This window comes from Ovis canadensis, chromosome 20 (assembly GCF_042477335.2).
Source record: "Ovis canadensis isolate MfBH-ARS-UI-01 breed Bighorn chromosome 20, ARS-UI_OviCan_v2, whole genome shotgun sequence".
NCBI classification, from domain to species: domain Eukaryota; kingdom Metazoa; phylum Chordata; class Mammalia; order Artiodactyla; family Bovidae; genus Ovis; species Ovis canadensis.
This window is the reverse complement of record NC_091264.1, coordinates 23,111,267-23,131,534: the sequence shown is the minus strand read 5'-3', so window position 1 is coordinate 23,131,534 and position 20,268 is coordinate 23,111,267. Positions and strand designations below refer to the sequence as shown.

Genomic DNA, 20,268 nt, shown 5'->3' with positions numbered 1-20,268 from the left:
CTGAAGCGACTTAGCAGAGGAGCCTGGGAAGCTACAGTCCATGGGGTTGCAAGAGTTGGACACGACTTAGATACTAAACTACCACCACCATGCCTCCACCCAACCAAAGGGTGGAGGATTCAGAGAGAAAGAACACTTGGTCTTACAGGGAGAAGTGTTATGCCCAAGTCGGAAATCTCCCAATGACCACCAGGGAGCCGGTATCTGATGCAAAAGCAAAAGAGTTTTATTACCAAGCTCGAGCTGGGGCTCCCACCGACACCGACGCCGTGGCCACAGGAAGGAGCCCTGAACTCTGGGTTACATTGCTTATCAAGAGTATTCTCACTCGCAAAATTCGAAAAACGGGAGTCTCCGGGTCTGATGAGGTGAAGGGTTTTATTGAGGTTTTATCTGGTGAGGGGTTAGGTGTTGAGTTCTGATCGGCTCTCATTTCCCGGGGGCTGGCCACGGGTCCTGATTGGTTCTCTTTTCCCAGGCTTGCCACGGGTTTGATTGGCTTTCATTTCCCGGGCTTGATTTGATTTTCCCGGGCTGGCAGTTGATTGGCTCTTGTGTGCTGAGGTAATTTCGGGGTAACTGAAACTTATCTTTTTGAGGAAATCAGAACTGCGGCCTTTTTGGTCCTGTAGCTAAAAAGCCTCTTGATGAAAGTGAAAGAAGAGAGGGAAAAAGTTGGCCTAAAGCTCAACATTCAGAAAACGAAGATCATGGCATCGGGTCCTATCACTTCATGGGAAATAGATGGGGAAACAGTGGAAACAGTGTCAGACTTTATTTTGGGGGGCTCCAGAATCACTGCAGATGGTGACTGCAGCCATGAAATTAAAAGACGCTTACTCCTTGGAAAAAAAGTTATGACCAACCTAGATAGTATATTCAAAAGCAGAGACATTACTTTGCCGATTAAGGTCCGTCTAGTCAAGGCTATGGTTTTTCCTGTGGTCATGTAAGATGTGAGCGTTGGACTGAAGAAGGCTGAGCGCTGAAGAATTGATGCTTTTGAACTGTGGTGTTGGAGAAGACTCTTGAGAGTCCCTTGGACTGCAAGGAGATCCAACCAGTCCATTCCAAAGGAGATCAGCCCTGGGATTTCTTTGGAAGGAATGATGCTAAAGCTGAAGCTCCAGTACTTTGGCCACCTCATGCGAACAGTAGACTCATTGGAAAAGACTCTGATGCTGGGAGGGATTGGGGGCAGGAGGAGAAGGGGGCGACCGAGGATGAGATGGCTGGATGGCATCACGGACTCGATGGACCGATGGACGTGAGTCTGAGTGAACTCCGGGAGATGGTGATGAACAGGGAGGCCTGGCGTGCTGCGATTCAAGAGGTCGCAAAGAGTCGGACACGACTGAGCGACTGAACTGAACTGAACTGAACTGAACTGAGGGCCTGTCATGGAGTTTGTTGCTCTCACAGAAGGAGTGAGCAAGACGGGAAAGAGAAAAGGAAACCAAAAATAAAACCCTTCAAAAACGCCCTCAGACCTCCCCAACATGGTGGCCCTGGGAGGCCGAGTCTGACCTCACCATCATGGCCACACGACGATCGTCACAGACCTCCCAATATGGCGGCCACCACTGACCTTCCTGTCATGGCGCGGAGCCCCGCCCGCTCCGCCGCGGCCGCGGGCGGGAGCAGTTCCGGGTGCGGCGCGCGCCGGGGGCGGTGTCCTGGCCATGGCTGGCCTGTCGGACTTGGAGCTGCGGCGGGAGCTGCAGGCCCTGGGCTTCCAGCCGGGCCCCATCACCGACACCACCCGGGACGTCTACCGCAACAAGCTGCGCCGCCTGCGCGGCGAGGCCCGGCTGCGCGGCGAGGAGCGGCCGCGGGAGGCGGCCCGGGCCCGGGGCGAGGAGGCCCGGCTGCGCGAGGAGGCGCCGCTGCGCGCCCGGCCCGCCGCGGCCTCCCCGCGGGCGGAGCCCTGGCTCTCCCCGGCGGCCTCGGGCCCGGCCTATGCGACGCCCGGGGCCTACGGCGACTTCGGAGCCCCCGCGGCCTCCTGGTCCGGGAGCCGCGGCCTCGCCCGCCCCGCGCCGCTCAGACGCCGCGCCTCGGCCCGGGGCAGCTCCGAGGAGGACGAGGACGGCCGGCCGTTCGGCAGGACCGCGCCGGGCGCCAGCCCCGGGCTCCGGCGCTGGTGGGCCGCGTCTCCGGCCTCGGCGCGGCCGCCCTCCGCCCTCCTCGGCCCCGACCCGCGCCCGGGCCTACGGGCGACGAGAGCCGGCCCGGCGGCCTCGGCGCGCGCCCGGCCCGAGGCGGGGCGGCGGCTGGAGCGCTGCCTGTCCCGGCTCCTGCTCTGGGCCAGCCTGGGGCTGCTGCTCGTCTTCCTGGGCATCCTCTGGGTGAAGATGGGCAAGCCCTCGGCGCCGCAGGAGGCGGAGGACAACAGTACGTCCCGGGCCGGCGCAGGGGAGGGCGCTGGGCGCGCGGGTGTCCCCGAAACGACCCCCGGGCCTCTCAGCGCCAGGCCGCACGTCCCGGGCCTGTTAGATACCTCAGGCCACCTTCTTCCCCCCAGACTGAAGACTTTGCTTCCTCCAGCTGTGGGATTCCTGCGTCTGCAGTCGTTTCTGTCTTCACTCCCTCCTATTCTTATTTTCGGCCCTAGCCCTCCCTACTTAACCTCCCTTTCCAGCACGTGCTGGAAGCTGTCTCTCCGTAGTCACTTTTACTTTTCCCTCTCTAGAGAAAGCCCTCTAACACAACCCTCTAAAGGCCCACCCCCACTCCTTTTAAGTTCTGCCCTCCCTTTTGATTTCTTGCTCATTCACATGCTGTGTGCCCCAGATTGGGGTCCCAGCTTTGCAGCACCAAAAAGACCACATCCTCCTCTTCTTTGGCCCGGGGGACCCACTGTATGTCAAGAGGGGATTATACTAGTCCTGCCTCAGACAGGCGTGCACGAGCCTTTAAAGAGTTTAAACTGATGTGAATGGTGGCATTTGCCACTGTTTCCAGCCCCTTCATGGGATGTGTTAAGAGAGGGTCCTGTGACTCAAGGATATTCCCGGCCATGCCTCTGTCCACAGTTAGTTATGTGATGAGACGTGGCCGAATGAGATCTGCCAGATACAGTATATTAACGAATAGTTAACGATCTGTGTTTTCTAAAAGGGAAATTTACTTCTTCCAGAATTCTCTAGGCTAATAGGAAGCAGCAGAGTGACCATTTCTTTATACATTTAAGTATAAAGTGACCCTTTAGTTCACCAGCTTTTAAAATTCTTTACAAAAACCAAGTGTGATTAATACTATTCCCAGCCACGTTTTTCCATGCCTAGCACCGACCGCCAGAATGCAGGGGAAAGCTAAATTATGTCCTAGCTGTTGCAGCAGATGGATATTTGGGTGTATGAGGAAGTCTGTGGGCGCAGGGATCCCAGACTTCGCACACACTCAGATAATTTCTTGACTATGAGAGCAGGTTATCCACTTGCTAGAGAAATTAAATCGACCCAGGAGTGACATGGTTGTGCTGGTTCTAACTGTGACTACATTGGTGATGTCCAAAGACAGTATACTGTCATACTCGTTGCTGAGATGCTTTAAGACAACAGCTCTTGGATGAATAGTGGATTTACCTGGAGTTCCCCTCCCATAATGGTGTTAATCATGTTTAACATAACATTGTTTAGAGAACCACCATTATATGTTGTCTTCTTTGACAATGAGTCTAAATTAAGCTAGGAAGGCTTTAGTGATCCCATGTTATGAAGAAACCAGAGGTTCAGAGTGGTTAAGTGAGTGGTTCCCCGATATCCTGTGGCTAATCATTTTTCCCTGAGATTAGAAAATAGGTGTCCTAATTCTTAATCCAGGACTGAGAACCGCTTTGCATTTTACTGCCTACATTTTAAAAATGCTTCATTTAGGTGATATCTTTCTAATCCCCACCTTTTTGTTGGTAATGTTTTACTTCCTCTGAATTTTGGGAATGATCCCTTTTTGTACCCTTTTCCAAAACCCACACTTTTAATTTCCTCTGTTTCTTTTCTTGGTCTCAGTGAAATTACTGCCAGTGGACTGTGAGACAAAAACAGATGAGGTGAGTTTGAGTTTTTCTAGCTTTCGCTATTCGTCTCAAGGTTGTTAGCCTCCATCGGGAGGTAAACTTGCCCAGAAAAAGATCATAAAAGGATCATTTTCAGGAGTGCTTCCTGTAACATACCAGAATCATATCGTGTTCTGTGATGTACATGTCAGACTCAATTGTGGCTGTGAAGGAGTACTTGAAACAGAATTTGAGCTCCCAAGATCCAACTCCTGACTTTATAGGAGCTCTCCCATCAATCGCAGCATGGAGGGCTTTGATCTTCTGCCAGAGTCTTATCTGCGGGGGGGTGCAGTTGGGTGGTGGTTGAGGGACCTCTCAAGCTCCCTGGCTTCAGGGGGAAGGGTGGGCTGCTTTTTAAGCACCAGGAGGCCAGGTTCTCAATTCCACATTCTTGGGTCGTTCCCCTCTGGCTCTGAAAATGCTGTTCTGATTTGAAATGTCATCAAGGGGTTGTTTTAAACACATCTGAAGTGGAGTTAGTTCTCTTAGTCTATAGATTGGTTTTGTGACACTTTAATGTTCCCTACAAATAATACTTGGGGAAGGTGAGCCGCCCTGTCCATTTACGAGTCATGAAAATGGCATTAGCAAGGAGCTGGGATGCCACCAGTACAGGTAGTAGTCTCGGGAAGATAGCGGCTGTAAATTTTCAGGTCATAAATCCTGCCAGGCAGAGCCTTGTGCTGCCAGAGGGCATGACTTAGTAGTCTAATTATTAAGTGTCCAACTCCAGGCCTGCCCCAGCCCTCAGGGCACATCTCTGGCAATTGGGGGCAGGGGGAGGCGGCTGGGAAAGGAACCACACACACTCATCCCCAGGCCCACGTTGCCCACATTAATGAAGTGGCATCCTGACGCAGACAAGCGGTTTTATTTCTCTTCGGCTTCTGCTGTGTCATATTTGGGGGTGTTTTTATCACATGTATTTATTGCTTTCATCCGCCAGATATCTTTGCTTCCCTGCTGTTTTATAAAGACAGACTCATAATAAGTATAATCTGCCTTCTATCGTAAAAACTGCAGTTGATGATTAAAGGAAGTGGCCCAGAAACGTGGCCAGAAGGGGAAGCTACACTTTTGAAGACAGAAAACAGAAACGGGAGCAAAACTTTCGTTTCTGTGAGACTTCTCTTGGCGATACTAGTCATTTGTCTTCTATTTAGAAACGGGCCCCCTGGTTTCTGTCTCTTGGTCCTGCACACGTGTGAGTATGTCAGACCCACGACAGAGGGCAGATTCCCTTTGGGGTCGTCCTCAGTAGGGGATGTGCTCATCGCTGCTGCGTGAGCCGTCAAGCACCATCCAGCTGCTCGCTAAAGATGTGCCCAGCCTGGCCAGGCGGGTCTCAGACCAGACCTCTCAGGCTCCCTGCAGGCTCGGTGCTGGGTTCTGCTGCACTGACCTTCCGTGGGGCACGCTCGGCCTTTGGGGAGGATGCGCACAGGAGCAGGCAGCTCGGGGGGTACTTCTCAGCTTGAGTGAGTTTCTTGTTGAAAGCCTCACACTTTCTGTGGCTCAAGCTCACCCAAAACCCAGAGGGGCATTTGGGTTTGAGAGACAGGTGTTTCCCCCCATCTCAGCTCTCTACAAGTCTTGCCATTCTCTCTGCTTCTGCCCTGCGGAATCCCTGGGGGTGGGCTGGAGTGGGTGTGTGATCTTAATCAGGCTGTCGCGTTGCCTGGTACCTTCTGTCCTTTCAGCCTCGCTTTGCCTAAATGTCCATGAGTTCGGAACAGTATTAATTGCTCCTGCTTTTTTTTTTCCTGATTGAGACAGTGATAGATGTTTAGCAAGTTCGAAAAATGGGACAATCATCACCCTTGGTTCTGCCACCCAGAGATAATCACCATTAATGTTTGGGGAGCTTCTCTTCCCTTCACTCTCTGTGTGTGTATGTGTTTATAGAATTGGGATCTCTGTATATTTAGTTATATTTTACAATTATCAGCTTTGCTGATATCGTTAAATCGTCTTTAAAAAGTAGTTGGGCTTTCTGACTCTGCTCGTAGGCATGTGAGTTGTTTTGGACATTTACAGTCTTGTGCATAAGTCTTGGGTACATCATTCGGTACCTTGTTAAGGCATCAGGGCCTTTAGGCCATATGAGGGGACAAAGCTCGGCCACGGAGAGCATTCAGGACCAAATTAGATCAGGGCAGCACGTGAACCCCGAGAAGGAAAACGATCTTGGTTTTCTTCTCTAGCTGCAGATTCAGATCTAGAACCCAGACCTCCGACTTCCGGTCCAGGGCTGTGCCCGGTGACAGCCTGGTGCGCTTGGAGTCCACTGGCCACACTCCCATGCGGCTCCACCACCTACGAGCTGTGGGATCTTAGTGGCCACCTCTGGTCTCTAAACCTTGGGCCACTCACCTGAGAAATTGGGGTGCAGTGAGGAATGTGGTAAGGATTCAGGGTTCACATACGACCACTCAGCACAGCACCCAACCTCCCACCCAGCCTCAAAGAAAAGCAGCCTGTTTGGAATGTTCCAAACGCAGCGAGTCCAGCTGAACGGTGCCCCTGCTGTCCCGGGCGCTGCAGGAGTGGGCATGCAGGCGTGCCTCTCTCACACAGGTGACGTTTTCCTCCCGACAGTTCAGATTCCTCTACATTTTCCATTTCTAGAAGAATCTAAGGTTAAACATTCGCAGCAGATAATGCGCAAAGTGGACAGTCCACAGGCAGACTGTAGATACTCGACTCTCCGAAAACTGGACGGGAGTGGCCCGGGGGGAGACCAGACCGCATCGTGCGGCATTGGCTTTGCCCTCCGAGGAGCCCGGGTGCCGCGCTGCCCATGGTTGCGCCCGCACTCCACGGCTGGAGGCCTTTACCGCACGGGGCCGCCGGGGCCAGGGCCTGGGAGCCTCTCGAATGCCGGCCCCTGGTTGTCGCCGAGTCCGCTGTCAGTCCACCTCTGCTGTCACGGTGTCCTTTTTACGTGTGTCGGCCTGGTGTTTACCAACCCTACCCCCGGGCCCACGTCGTGGCGGAATTTGCTGTCGTCGCTGTTTTAAGGTGTGAGGCTGTCCTTGCGGCCTAGCTCTTGACAGTGTGGCTGAGATGAGAGCAGGCGGCCAGGCCCCTCACCCGTGCCGCCTTGCTGACCGCTTGTCCTGTGCCCTTCCAGTTCTGTCAGGCCAAGCAGAAGGCGGCCTTGCTGGAGCTGCTGCATGAGCTGTACAACTTCCTGGCCATCCAGGCGGGTGAGTAGGCTTCCCAAGGCCCGAGCCTCCTCAGCGGGCTGTGGCCGAGGCCGAGGCGTCGTGGTTGTCTCCCAGAAGCCACGCCTCACCTTCCCCACGTCCCCCACGGGCACATCCCGTGTAAGCCTTGCATTTGAGCAAAACATAGATTCCCTTTCAGCAGGTGCACTCCGTTCTCTGGGGCGCCCTCCACCTAATGTTCTGGGTGTCCGTGTGGTGTTGGAAAGGACCAGGCCTCAGGCCGTCTCAGAGTGTAGGACTCCCAGCCTGGAGGGCCTCCCTGTACCAGGTCGGCCCGGTCAGGTGCAGAGGCTTCTGCAGGCAGCAAGTGGTCTGGGTGGTGGACCAAGCACCTTCAGGCCCGTCCTGCCCTCCAGGGTCCTGGTGTCACGGATCCCAGAGTCCCCCACTGGCTATGGGATGCTGGACCAGTCCCTGACTTCTCAGGGCCACAGTCTCCCCATTTCACCGAGTGATCTTAGGTCTGTCTTTTCTTAACTAAGTGAAAGCCAAGTGCCGTTCTCTGGAAGAGGGCCTTCTCAACCCCCTCCCAAGACACCGCCTGGAAACGCCTCTGTGCGGAGTCTCTGCCGCTGTTTGCATTGTGAATGTGTTCCTTGAGGCCCGAGGTGGCACCAACATACTCTGTCCTGTCCTGGTATCCAGGAGGCTCTCAGAACCACTGATGACGTGGTGACCGCTCAGGGCTTGTGCCTGTGTTAAGGATCTTCATCACAAAAACCAGACGTCAGTCTGCAGAAGGTTCAAGGGGCGCCGCTCACCTGCAGGGCCAGCCCTTGTCTAAGGTTGTCGCGGGAGGTCAAGGTTGAGTGGACTTGGACTCGGCCCTCAGCCCTCAGGGCCAAGCCTGTGAGCCTCAGCTCTGCACCTCCTCTCTCCTGACTGCGAGGGGACCAGGCTGGCCACGGGGGCCTCTGTGAGCTCCCTGGAGGAGAGGCAGGGTCGGGGCTCACAGCATCACAGTCAGTTATGGCCCAGGTGTTTGGCATATAAATTCCGGCCGGAGGGCATATGAAACCTTTGTGACTCGGTTGTGGTCCAAGCACAGCAGCATCAGTGTCACCCAGGAGCTTATTGGAAATGCAGCATCTCGGGCTCATCTCAAACCTATTGCATCAAAGTCTGAGGTTTACCGAGGCCCCCAGGAGGTAACGTTGAGGAGCTCCACCCTTAAACTACGGATCCTAGTAGGCAGTTCTCCCCCTCCCATCCTCCATATGCGGTCCTGGCTCTTGTCATCAGGGGGCCTGGTACCCACTGTCTTCTGAGGGTTTGCCTCTCACTGAGACAGGCTGCAGAGGAGTGCAGGCTCTCTGGCCATGCTCCGTCCCCTTCCTCCTGCTGGAGGTCAGCTATGGACAGGGCACTGAGCTGGCCTTTGCAGGATACAAGGTGACTCAAGGATCCTGTCCACAGACTGCCTGTGGTTCAGTAGAAGAGACAGGCCACCCACCCCCCTGACCACGGGGTGATATAAAAGGTTGATAGATGGGAACCAAGAGGCTAGAAGTTCTGGGAGGCAGTGCCCTTTAGCTGGAGCCGTCAGGAAAGTGTCACAGGGGAAGGGGTCTCTGTGCGAGGCCTTCAAGCCCAGGTGGGAGTAGATACGTATTTGCTGGGGAAAGGCAGGGCCAAAGAGGCAGGAAATTACAGAGTCTGGGTTGGAAGCAGCTGCATGAGGAAGGAGAAACAGGGAGCATGAGTCTCACCCGGTCAGCCGTGGTTGCCAGGCCGTTGCGGCTCCATCCTGCAGGCAGGGAGGCTTGGAGTGGGGGAGTGACGGACAGAGAGCCAGGCGCAGGAAGGCAGCACTCTGAGCGAAGAGTGTCGTCTAAGCAGGATCATTTTAAAGCTTTGTTGACCAAACATGGATGAGAAAGGGGAGCAGAGGAAACCAAGAGACCTAGGCAGTAGTCCCAGAGGCCTGAGCAGGGCAGGGCAGTCTGGGGTCGGGCAGGAGCATGGGAGAAGGCAGCTGAGTCTCGGAGGGCCTGGAAGGACAAGCCAGCTTTGAAGTAGGAAGATCTGGCTGCTGGGGAGCGAGGAGCAGGCTTCAGTTCATTCTCAGGATTTTTGTGATATTATCTTCAGCCACTCTCTCCCCAGCACACAGACACATACAGACTGGCCATCCAGAGCCCAGGCTGTGCCAGGCTGAGGGCAGTTAGGCCGGTGAGGGGTTAAGGCCTAGCCTCGCACAATCCCTGCTCCCACGGGGTCTCGTGGTAAAGCAGTTGCTGGCGGGTGAGCCACAGTGGGCAATTGGGAGCTAAGGGCTGTGGCGGGGCCCCAAGGCCAGCCGATCTGGCTAAACGAGGCCCCCATGGCTGGGGCCTTTTCAGAGAGGCTGGTCCATGGGCCAGGCCTGGAAGCCTGGGCCGGATGAAGGGCGAGGCTCCCAGCTCCACCCTAAGTGGGAGCCGGCTGCACAGGGTGCTCAGCAGAGGGCTTTGGAGCACGTGCCGGGGTCCCAGCACACAGGTACCCCTTCTTGCTTGGCCATCACTCCCCAGGGCCCCTGAAACCTGGCATTCTAGGTCACCAGCCTGTGACCAGTCAGAAACCCTGCAGTGCAGTGGCCTCCCTGCCTTTCTTTTTCCCAGACTGCGTTTATTTATAGTCCCATCCCAGTACCTTCCAGAACTGTCTGTCTGATCTTTTAGGGATCAATTGCAAACAGACCTTGGTATTGGGTGGCTTTTTAGTCATTTAATGCAAATCGCTGCACTGCTTTGCAGGTCAGGTTTTAATGATCTGGCCTCGATCCAAGCTAAGTGGCTTTTGATCTTGCTGCACAGTGACGATGCCCCACAGCTGTCAGGGCGGCCGGCCACACGCTCCCCGTCAGAGCTGATGGCTTGATTCTTGCTGCTGTGTTCAGTCGGTTGCCAGGTAAATTTTTTTCACCTCTTCTTTGTGTTTGAATGTGTGTTTTTTCCCCTCCTAGGTAATTTTGAATGCGGAAATCCAGAGAAGCTAAAGAGCAAATGCATTCCTGTCCTGGAAGCCCAGGAATATATAGCAGTGAGTAGGCTGCCGTGTGTGTCCATTCCCCGAAGGTCCTGGCGTTCTGTATTGATCTTTCAAGCCCCGCGTTTTGTTTTGTTTTGTTTTTTTGCTCGTTTTGTGTTTGCTTTTTGGCTTGTTTGCTTTCCCTTTAAAAAAAAGATCTTTTTTTTTTTTTTTTTTTAACACAGTTGAGTGCTCAGCTCCCTGAAGTTAAGGCAGCAGTGGGGTGACTGGGCTCAGGGTGAGCTGAGAGCCAGGGGCCCGGCCTGCAGGCAGCTCGCTCCTGACCCGCTGCCCCCCAGCCAGCTGACCCGGCCGCTGCCCTGCCCCTTCCCGGAGCGGCCCTGTGACTTGCTCCTCTTCTGGCTCATTTTCCCCTTCTCAGCAGCTTATTTAAGACGTTTCACCTGCCATTTCACTTCCCCCTCAGGATTACCATCCGGGCTGCTCTGGGCCCTTTTGATTTTCAGTGTGGCCTCAGGGTGGCAGAATTGCAGGGTTTGGAGCCAGCAGAAGCCCAAGGGGCCACCTCGTCCAGTTTCCGTTCCACCGATGAGGCACCTGGGCCCGGAGAGGGGAGGGCCTTTGCCCAAGGCCATACGGCCAGCTCTGGCCGCAGTGAGGGCCCCCCACGTCGTCTTTTACGTTCGTCCAGATGAGCCGCCAGCTCTCTGGCCTGGCGCCGCAGACCTGCCCCGTTTTCCCACGCGCTGCCGCATCACCTCCTCCAGTTTCAGCCTTTTCTCCAGGATCATCTGTGCCAGATCGCCATCCCGCCGGTTTGCTAAGCGTTTAGTGGAGCAGGGCTTGAGGGCACGCAGAAAAAGGGGGCTTCCACGACCCAGCTGCTCCGCCCAGATGGAGCACTAATCTCCCCCGCCCCCTCCCAACAGAACGTGACCAGCAGCTCCTCCACCAAGTTTGAAGCCGCGCTGACCTGGATACTGAGCAGTAACAAGGACGTGGGCATCTGGTGAGTGAGGCCCTGTCCTCGCCCAGCGGCTCTGGCGTCTGGGGCCTGGAGGTGGAGGCCGGGTCTCCCAGCTGAGTTGTCAAGGGCCGGGCCTGCAGCTGGGCAGTGGAGGGAGTAGGGTCAGCAATGCCAGGAGAGGAGCAGTTTAGGATGAGATGCGAAAATCCAGGTGTCAGGGTGATTGCCTGGCAGTCCAGCTACACCTGTTTGAAGTAACCCAAGCTGTGCCCCTTCCCGTCACTGCCCCCACGGTTTGCTGGAGAAGGCACTTTTCTGCTTTGCCTTTCCTTGGTGCTAGTTTTCATTTCATTTGTAGATGAGGCGATTCTGTATGTTGGTTTCACTCAGTATGGAAACTGTAAATGGAGAGACCGGGTTTTATTCCAGCTGAGTGGTTTGGCCTGTTCCTGTCCCTTCCTGGTGAGCATGGTTCGCAGAAACAGCACACTCACCCTCCTGAAAAGCTCCCGACTGGCTCCTCAGCCCAGCGGTGGGGGCGTCCCCTGCTGGGGAGACCCTGCCTCGTCCCCACCCCCCACCCCCCACCCCCGCCCCTCAGGGTTTGTCAGGGCTCTGTTCAGGGCACAGCTGCTGATATTAAGCACACTCTGGGGGTTTGTTCGCTTCCTCTCTAATCCACTCAAATTACTAATTCCATCAGCAGTGAAGCCAGCAGAAGCCCCTCGGGCAGCTGAGCCTGAAGCTGAATAACGGGATGCATGGCACGATTAGAATTCGTTGGCTTTAAAAAAATAATAATAAAGTTTCCCTGAGTGGCTGAGCGATTTTCCCGGGTGTTAGAAAAGGCAGAGAACACAGATTTTTATCCTCGGCAGCACACGCCGAAGCTGCCAGCGCAGGAATGATGACACCGCCTTTTCCTGTTGGAGGGGGCAGCCTGGCTTGAGCCCAGCCCCCGTGACCAGCATTTAGAAGTAAGTCGCGGGACTTTGCTGTACAGTAATAATTGACGCGACATTGTAAGTCAACTATACTTCAATGTGAAAAAAAATTTTTTTTAAAGAAGTCAGTCATGAGAAATCGCAACAGTGCAAGCACCAGCCATTCACTGCAGTCCAGAGCAGGGACCTGTTGCCTCCTAGAAGGCGGCGTCTCCCAGCATCCGGATAACCCCCTCGCTGGGGCTGGGGTCTGGCCTGTGGGAGCTGGGGCTGTTCGTGCTGCGGGGCCCGGTGGCACCCCGTGGCCTCTGCATTTAAACAGGCGACGTGCCTCCTCGTCGCCAAGGAGAAGCACCCCCTCCCAGACTGTTTCAGTCCCTCGCCATGCGTCGCAAAGCCAGCGATTCCGTAAACATCTCCATTTCTCTGTGCTGGGAGGTGGGAATGCAATTTACAGTTTAATCTTCCACACGCTGAGAAGGGTTGTCAACGATCCAACAGAGGGGGGCATCACTTTAGCGGCAGGGGTTCAAGCTTGCTGCCATCTTTAAAGCTTTATTCTTTCTAAGTAGCCAACGTGGGAAATTTCTGGAAAGAGTGCAGCCAGGGTACCAAGTCTATTTTATCGGCAAGTGGAGGCTTCCCAGCCCCTCCTTCCTCTTTCTGCTGAAAGTGAGGCTTCTACAGCGGCTCCTCAGGGCTTTTGAACCTGTTTACAGCCATGTGTCCTGTCTCAGGTTGAAAGGGGAGGACCCGTCTGAGCTGGTGACCACGGTGGACAAGGTGGTCTGCCTGGAGTCCGCGCGGCCCCGCATGGGTGTCGGCTGCCGCCTGAGCCGCGCGCTGCTCACAGCTGTCACCAACGTGCTCATCTTCTTCTGGTGTAAGTCCTGCCGCCCTGTCCCCCTGCCCCGGCGGCCCAGCTCAGCAAGACTTCCGAGCACGGGAGACAAGGTCTGGAAACCCAGGCCCGCGGAGTTCGTTTCTGCCCAGTGAGCCTGAGGTCTGTCTAGTGAAATGGAGATGACCAGTCCACCACTGCCCTGGTCAGCTTTCCTCTGGAGGTCCGGCAGCTGGCGCACAAAGATTAACTAGAAAATCTTGGTTTGGGGTGGGGCCCGTCAGCATCCTGAAGGGGCACCCGGCCTGGGCTGCAGTTGGGCACCGTCCTTCCCCGGGCTCCAGAGTGCAGGCCACACGGCAGGGAAGACACAGCCAGAGCTTGGCCTGATTTTACTCCCTGAACCATGTAAGCACCTGCTGGGGAGCTGCAGATGCCTGATGAAAGCGAGCCAGGCCCAGGGTGCTGAGCAGCAAAGGGGAGTCTCCCGACATCGGGGGCTGCCTTTGAGCGGGACCTTGGGGTGTCTCTGAAAGCGAAAGGCCACGTCACAGAAGCTGCCTGACTCTGCAGAGAGAGCCGGCTTACAAATCACAGGCCATCTGGGCGTGCGCACAGCTCCCTTCCCAAGGCAGGCAGGCACAGACATCATTATCGGCAGCAGCATCTTGAATACAAAGGGCCTGGCATGTATATATGTATGAATCACGAGTTTTGGTTCACAAGGGAGAAGATGAAAGCCCGGGAATGAGGCTGGGAGGAGGACTAGGGACGCCGCTCTGGTGACAGCCAGTGGGAGGAAGATGATCGCTTGATCGCTTGTCTGCCCCCAACCCTGCATGTCCCATCCTCCGTCTCCTGCTTGCTAGCCCGGGTCTCACACAGTAGGGACGCCACCGCCTCAGCCTCCAGCACAGCCACCTGCCCCATGAGAGCCAGTGGGCTCCTGGCCAGGGAAAGTGGCGGCCACGATTAACTGCGCTTTGTCCCCTCCCAGGCTTGGCCTTCCTGTGGGGGCTCCTGATCCTCCTGAAGTACCGGTGGCGGAAGTTGGAAGAGGAGGAGCAGGCCATGTATGAGATGGTGAAGAAGATCATAGGTGCGTGGCCCCCAGGGAGAGGGCTGCTGGCCCCCCGCTGCGGGGCCTCAGCCTGAACAGCACCCTGTGTCCCACAGACGTGGTCCAGGACCACTACGTGGACTGGGAGCAGGACATGGAGCGCTATCCGTACGTGGGCATCCTGCATGTGCGCGACACCCTGATCCCGCCGCAGAGTCGGTGAGTCCCCGCTGGGACCTCACTGAGGGCCCCCGGGCCAGTGGTGCAGGATGGGGCGGTTCAGCCCAGGTCCCAGCGTGAGGCTCCATCCCCGCCTCTGCCCCCCTGCCATCACTGCTTAGGGCAGAGGCGTGGTCCCACTGCTCTGGAGACGCCAACGCTGTTAGTGTTGATACTGATGGGTGCTCTGGACAGTGAGTCCTTGGTCTCCTCTCCTCCCTAAGTGGCTCTGCAGGGAAGGGCCTGACGGGCTCCACGAATGGAGGTCAGGGACAACACGGTCAGGTCTCTGGCCCCACCTCTCTGGGGCTCTCCTGCTCCTGCCCTCTGGATGCTGTCAGCTGGTGGGCGGTCTCTGTGGGCACAGAGTGGTGGCCGACAGGCAGAGCAGCACCAGCCGTGTAGCCAGTGGAGGGGAGGTGGGCCCCCTGCTGCTCTCCTGAGCAGGGGAAAGCATCCCCAGAAGCCTCTGGCGACACACCTCTGAGGTTCCACTGGCCAGTGACTCATCTCTCCTTGAATCAATCACTGGTGAGGAAGAGGTGGTTGTTTTTCACATGTCATTAGCCATGATGCACAGTCAAAAACACGTCTTACCTAAGATAACACAATCTAGTTCCCATACACGAATGCACACGCCTGTACTTGGAAACAGCGTTTCACAGCAGTGAATGGGCTTGCAGCTCGTGGGAGGAGTTGGCCAGCATTGTCATGCACGACTCTGGAACCTCTGTCCCTGGGGGCTGCAGATGCGGGATGGATCCCTGACAAAACCAGGGGTGGGGTAGAATCGGGGGCCAGAGTCCCAGGAGGCGGCCAGCAGGGAGGGCCCACCGCAGTGTGGGCTCAGACTCTGCCGAGTTCTCCGGCCAGATGCCGTGCTCTCTCTCTCCACCTTCAGCATGGCCCTTGGGGGTGGGGGGAACAGCGAGGACCCCACTTGACAGATGAGGACACTGAGGCACAAGGACGGTAAGGAACCTGCTCAGAGACCGTGGGCTGGTGCGCCTTCTGTGTTCCCAGTGCCGGGCTCTGTGGTTGTCAGCCCAGGGGGAGCTGGAAGCTGTGGAGAGGCTGAGGCACACTCACATCCACCCCAGGCCCAGGATGGCGACAGGCAGGGAACTTGAAGCAGACAGGGCGTAGGATGACTAGTTATCCCAGCTATTGGGCCCCCGCACAAGGCCCCCGCAGCCCTCCAGCTCTCGGGGAGGCCGCTGGTGGCCACTTGGCCAGGGCAGCCGAGACCTTGGCTCATGGGGACACAGGTGGCCAGTCAGCCCTGCGTGGGCACGCTGCCCTGCGGGGAGGGCCTGCTTGTGGGCGGTGAGGTAGCTCTGAAGAGCTGGTTCGGGGAGGCACGCGAGGCCAGCTTGTTCGTCACCTGGTAATGGGCTGCCTGGGAAGGGACCAAGTGAGGCCGCTGTCCCTCCCTGTTCAGGAGCCGCCGTGAAGGTCTCAGTCCCCAGGGCCGTGGGGCCAGGCCCAGACCAGCCAGGTGAGGACTGCTGAACAGTCCTGGGGTTTGGTCCTGACCCCCCGGGAAGAAAGCCCCAAGACCCCACTCTGCCTCCTGAGTCAGGGGCCACCTCCAGAGCTTCCCTCCATCTGCACTCCCCACTGAACGCCCTGCTCCACACCCCCCCCCAACATTCACTGCATGCTTGGGGTGCTGGGGAGTGGTCTCCAGTCAGACATGAGGCTGGGTCTCACCAAAGGGTAGACGTCAGAGCAGCCCTCCCCCACCGCCCTGGGATCTTCCTGTCTGGTCTAGAGGAGCAAAGAGAAAACAGGAGGCTGTCTGAGGGGGTGCAGGGCCCTGGGGACCCCAAAGAGCAGGGACTCTGGTCACTGCAAAGATGGCCCGACCTGGTGGCTCTGTTTCCACAGGCAGTTCCAGCGTCCAGGCCTCCCCCGCTGGAGGCTTAGTTCAGCCCCATCCCCTGAAGTGCTGTGGAGCCTGGACTCAACAGCCCAGTGGTCACTGTCTAATTGGCCCACACGAGACATTAAAATGCAGCCTGCACTGGAGGAGGGCAGCAGGCCTACTGCAGTATCAAGTCCTAGCAAGAGTCTTCCCGCTTGGACACCTGGGGTGGGGTGGGGCTGCAGCCCCTTTCAGCTCTCTTTAATTGAAAGCTTTTGGAGCAGAGAAGGTTGAGGAAGTATTTCTCTGGGCTCAAGAAATTTCTCTTCTCTGTGAGAGTCCTGTTAGCACTTGACCACTCTTTCCGCAGATAAATAAATTCTGGGTGTGCTCCCCACGTTGGTACAGAGAGCATCCACAGCCCACCTCCCTTGCCAGCCCTGGGCCGACTGGCCTCCTGAGCTTCCCCTCCCCCTCTCTGCAGGAGGCGCATGAAGCGGGTGTGGGACCGGGCGGTGGAGTTCCTGGCCTCCAACGAATCCCGGATCCAGACGGAGTCCCACCGCGTGGCCGGGGAAGATATGTTGGTGTGGAGATGGACTAAGCCCTCTTCCTTCTCTGACTCAGAGCGATAAACCCTGGGCGTGGGCGGTACCTAATTAGCCTGTCCCAGGCCAGTCCCCTCCGGACGCGAGAGGGCCACGCCCTGCCGGTGCTGAATTCACACTTGCCTTGACTCACCAGCCTCCTGACCTTGGTTCAAAAGGTGTGAGGCGGCTCCGTGGGAAAACGTGAGCGTCCTCAGAGGGCAAGGAGAGGAGCCAGGGGGCAGCTGCCTCTGCATCTGGCCATCCTCTCTACCCAGTGTTGCTGGCAGAAAGAGGAGAGGGATTGGTTTTTCACGAAGAAATTAAAGCGCAGGTGGGCCCACCGCGCCCGCGGGAGGTGGTTTGGGGTGGCGGGCTGGGGCGGCAGGGCGTGGGGAGCAGCTTGGTCATGTGCCTTCGTGGGGTGTTCCTGGGGAGCCCAGGAGTGAGGGAGAAAGCCGCCTCGAGCTGGGTGGGGCCTGTGATCCCGAGGGGAAAGGGCTGGAAGTTAGAACTAAGTACCCTAGGAGAACTGTTTAGACACGGCCTGGACGCGCGCGGGCTCTGGCTGCGGGGCCTGAGCAGCTGGGGTGACCTCCCGGAAGGAACCCCGCGGAGAGGCGAGTCGGGCTGCCGCCAGCTGGGCGGACCCTCGGAGCCTGGAACTCCCGGTGGGTGAGGATCCTGGGTTGACGGTGACCACCCCGCCTCCACGCCCCGGGGCGATTTGCCGGAACCTCGGCTGCTGGGCTCCGGGCGAGGGTGAGGGCGCCCCCTGCCGCCCCCGGGCTCTAGCCCGCAGCGCCCCGCCCTCCCCGCCGCGGAGCGCCCCCAAACCCTCGTGGGGGCCTGAAGAGCTCAGGGCTGGGGCCCCTCCGGCTGAGCCGCATCCACGCGGGCTCTGGCCCGCGGCGGGCGGGGGAGGGGACGAGCCGGGGAGACGGAACAGCTGCCTCCAAAAGGCATTAAGCACCTCTCTGGTCTTACTGGTATTTTTTGTTTCCTTAATAAAGCGCCAGTCTCCCTCATTTGAGCAATACTCTCTCATTTCCTCTGATGTCTGGGGTGATGGGCGGGCCTGGAATCCCAGCGCCTGCCCCGTGGCAAAGCAGGTCTCATAAGCAGGCTCCAGCCAGAAAAAACTGCAATAGGCTTCACTATCAGGGCTGAAACTTGGATAAATAAATACTTATTAAAAATGGATGTGGTTCTCGTCCGTGGTTCTTTCCGTCTACCCTCAAAGCAATGTGTAAGGAGAGGCAACGTGCAGTTATTAAGCGCTGGCCAGAGAGACGTGTTCCGCAAGAGAAGGCGGGAGGGGCCTCAGGCAAACCACATACCTTGGACCTTCAGTTTCCACTTTACAACGCGGTGTGATGACGCTGCCCTGCAGGCGGAACTCGAAAGATGTATGCCTGGGCTCTGGGTAGTAAGAAGCGGGGGCCACTTTCTCCCGCCCCATTTCTGCCTCCCTCGAGGCCACAGAGGCTCCCAGAGGTGCTGAGCACCTGCCGTAAGAAGGGCCGAAAAAGCCGGGTGAGTTCGGACAGGGTGTCTCGGCCACTGATGGTGACTCCCAGGGAAGCAGGAGGTGGAGGTTGCTGCAAACTTGTCTCTTTAGGGGTGGCCACTGGGGAGAACACAGCCCGGGGGATGTATGGCATTCCCCCCAGTGGAGTCAGAGGGTTGCCGAGAGGGCTTTGGGGGTCCTGCAGCTCTCTACCAGCATTACCTGTACCCTGGGGGCACAGCGGGTGAGCTGCTAGCAGTGGGGGTCAGCACCATGTGCGGTGGGCCTTCCTGAGTCAGTCTGGGATGAAGGCCGCTCCACTGCCCGGCCACATGGGTGCGATTGGCAGGTTAGCACCATCCTGCCATCCTCCCATCAGCTGGAAACTTGGTGGGTAAATTGATAGTCAAGGACCCAGAAATACAACCCAGGAAAAAACAAACCCATCTTCCCTTTTCTGGTTTTCAGTGCAAGATTTTCCCCGCTGCCGTGTTTTGTCTTAAGTTGAAAAGGGAGCTAACGTGAGGTTCTATTTCTGTGAAGCTGTTTGGAGAGCAGGAGCAAGATCGAAATAAAGGAAATAACAAAAGGCCCCCGCTGCCCGGCCCCTTCCTTTATGGTGGAGAGCGCCTGGCACAAAGGCCCCAGGCGGGCAGACAACATCCTCAGTCCTGCAGGCAGCTCCACTCAGCTCTGCAGCCTTTCTCAGCTTTGAAGGGCCAAGCCCCCCCTTTTAGCAGCTCTCATTTCCCTAGGAACCGCACGAGGCGGTGGGATTTGCCTCAAGAAGGGGTCTGAGGGCATCTTTGGGGGGGCCCACTGTTGAGAAGTTTCCACTGGTCCCTTCCCTGGCTCCCCAGGCCACAGCCCTGTCCTCCTTGGTGACGAATGGCCCTCTCGGGCTTGGGGGGCACCAGTAAAGAAAGAAGCTTGATGGCTGAGGGAGGGAGAGGTCCACCCCACAAATCTCACCTGTGGACAAGAGCTCCAGGAGCTCCAGGCCACCTTTCAGAGTCTCTGCTTGGGAAAAAGCTAAACACAGCCATTTGTCACTGACTTATAAGAACTGCGGTAGTTAGCAGCTGTTCCCCCTTAATTAATACACCATTGACTTTGAGCCTCAAAAAAAAACCCTTTTGTTGAGACAGGTGTGTGGACTCAAATCCATTATCCTGTCGGCCTCCCCCAAAGGCGGGGATCAGGGGAGCAGTTATTCAGGAAGCAGCACCTCTTGGGCAGCTGGGTCAGCTCTGCACACCCATCCCAGAGCAAGCTTGAGAGAAAAGGATCTGGGCAGAGGGTCCCCGGGAAGGGGGGGCGGGTGGTGAGTGAGGGGCAGCATGCCGCCGGGTGCTGTTTCCAGAGGGTGGAGGTGGGGACCCAGCCTTCTCAGGACCAACTCAGGCTAATCAGCGTATCCTTGTAGCAGAGGAAGTTCCTTTAAAAGACATCATAAAATTAGTCAACATATGATAGCTTCGCAATGCGCTCGTGATGCCCCCAGGTGGCGGGTGCTGTTGTTACCCCCTTCTGGGGGGGCACTGAGGCTCGGAGAGGTCAGGAAGGTAAAGGAGCCAGGGTGTGACCCTAGACAGCCTGCCTCTCTTCCTCTCCAAAGAAGGGGAATCTGTTGAGTTGCTGAGGCTTTGAATGGAACCACCTCGTTCAGACAAACAACCAGGACCTCACAGAGACCCTGGATGCTCCCCACCCCCTGCTCCTCCTTCCACTCAGGCCACACACCTTGCAGCCCTCCCCAGGCCCACTGCTGCCTCTGAGCCTCTGTGCTTGCCTCTCCCAGCCCTGATCTCCAGACCGCCATCCCCATGGGGAGCTGGCTGCACCCCACCCTGCACACTCTCTAGGCCCAGCCCTCCTTCATCTCTCAACACCGGACATGCTACACATTTCACTTCCTCAGGCACCACCCTGCTGCAAGTTACCAGCCCGTTCCCTGGCTCCCTAAAGGGCCCATAACGCCTCCCCAGGGGAGGGAATCGGGCTGGAGTC

General features: G+C 56.9%; 1 protein-coding gene and 1 long non-coding RNA gene across 2 annotated transcripts; both read left to right on the top strand.

Annotated features, from left to right (window-relative positions):
- Positions 1-1,641: 1,641 nt before the first annotated feature.
- Positions 1,642-17,951, top strand: LEMD2 (LEM domain nuclear envelope protein 2). The gene is made up of 9 exons (XM_069564364.1): positions 1,642-2,394; positions 4,011-4,051; positions 7,194-7,269; positions 10,238-10,314; positions 11,193-11,272; positions 12,912-13,057; positions 14,013-14,114; positions 14,192-14,294; positions 16,646-17,951. Exons 1-9 carry the CDS (start codon positions 1,683-1,685, stop codon positions 16,794-16,796), a joined length of 1,488 nt encoding a protein of 495 aa, XP_069420465.1. The 5' UTR covers positions 1,642-1,682; the 3' UTR covers positions 16,797-17,951.
- A 160-nt stretch (positions 17,952-18,111) lies between these two features.
- LOC138425935 (uncharacterized) lies at positions 18,112-18,850 on the top strand. The gene is made up of 2 exons (XR_011251454.1): positions 18,112-18,284; positions 18,727-18,850. It is a non-coding gene; the product is annotated as an uncharacterized lncRNA (long non-coding RNA).
- The last annotated feature ends 1,418 nt before the right edge of the window (positions 18,851-20,268 follow it).

What these genes read in the sequence shown, in the direction of transcription:
- LEMD2 (XM_069564364.1), top strand. Translation starts at nt 1,683, where the DNA reads ATGGCTGGCCTGTCGGACTTGGAGCTGCGGCGGGAGCTGCAGGCCCTG. An exon ending in CTTCCTGGCCATCCAGGCGG is followed by an intron (nt 7,270 to 10,237) that starts GTGAGTAGGCTT and finishes TTCCCCTCCTAG; the next exon opens with GTAATTTTGAATGCGGAAAT. An exon ending in CTGATCCCGCCGCAGAGTCG is followed by an intron (nt 14,295 to 16,645) that starts GTGAGTCCCCGC and finishes CCCTCTCTGCAG; the next exon opens with GAGGCGCATGAAGCGGGTGT.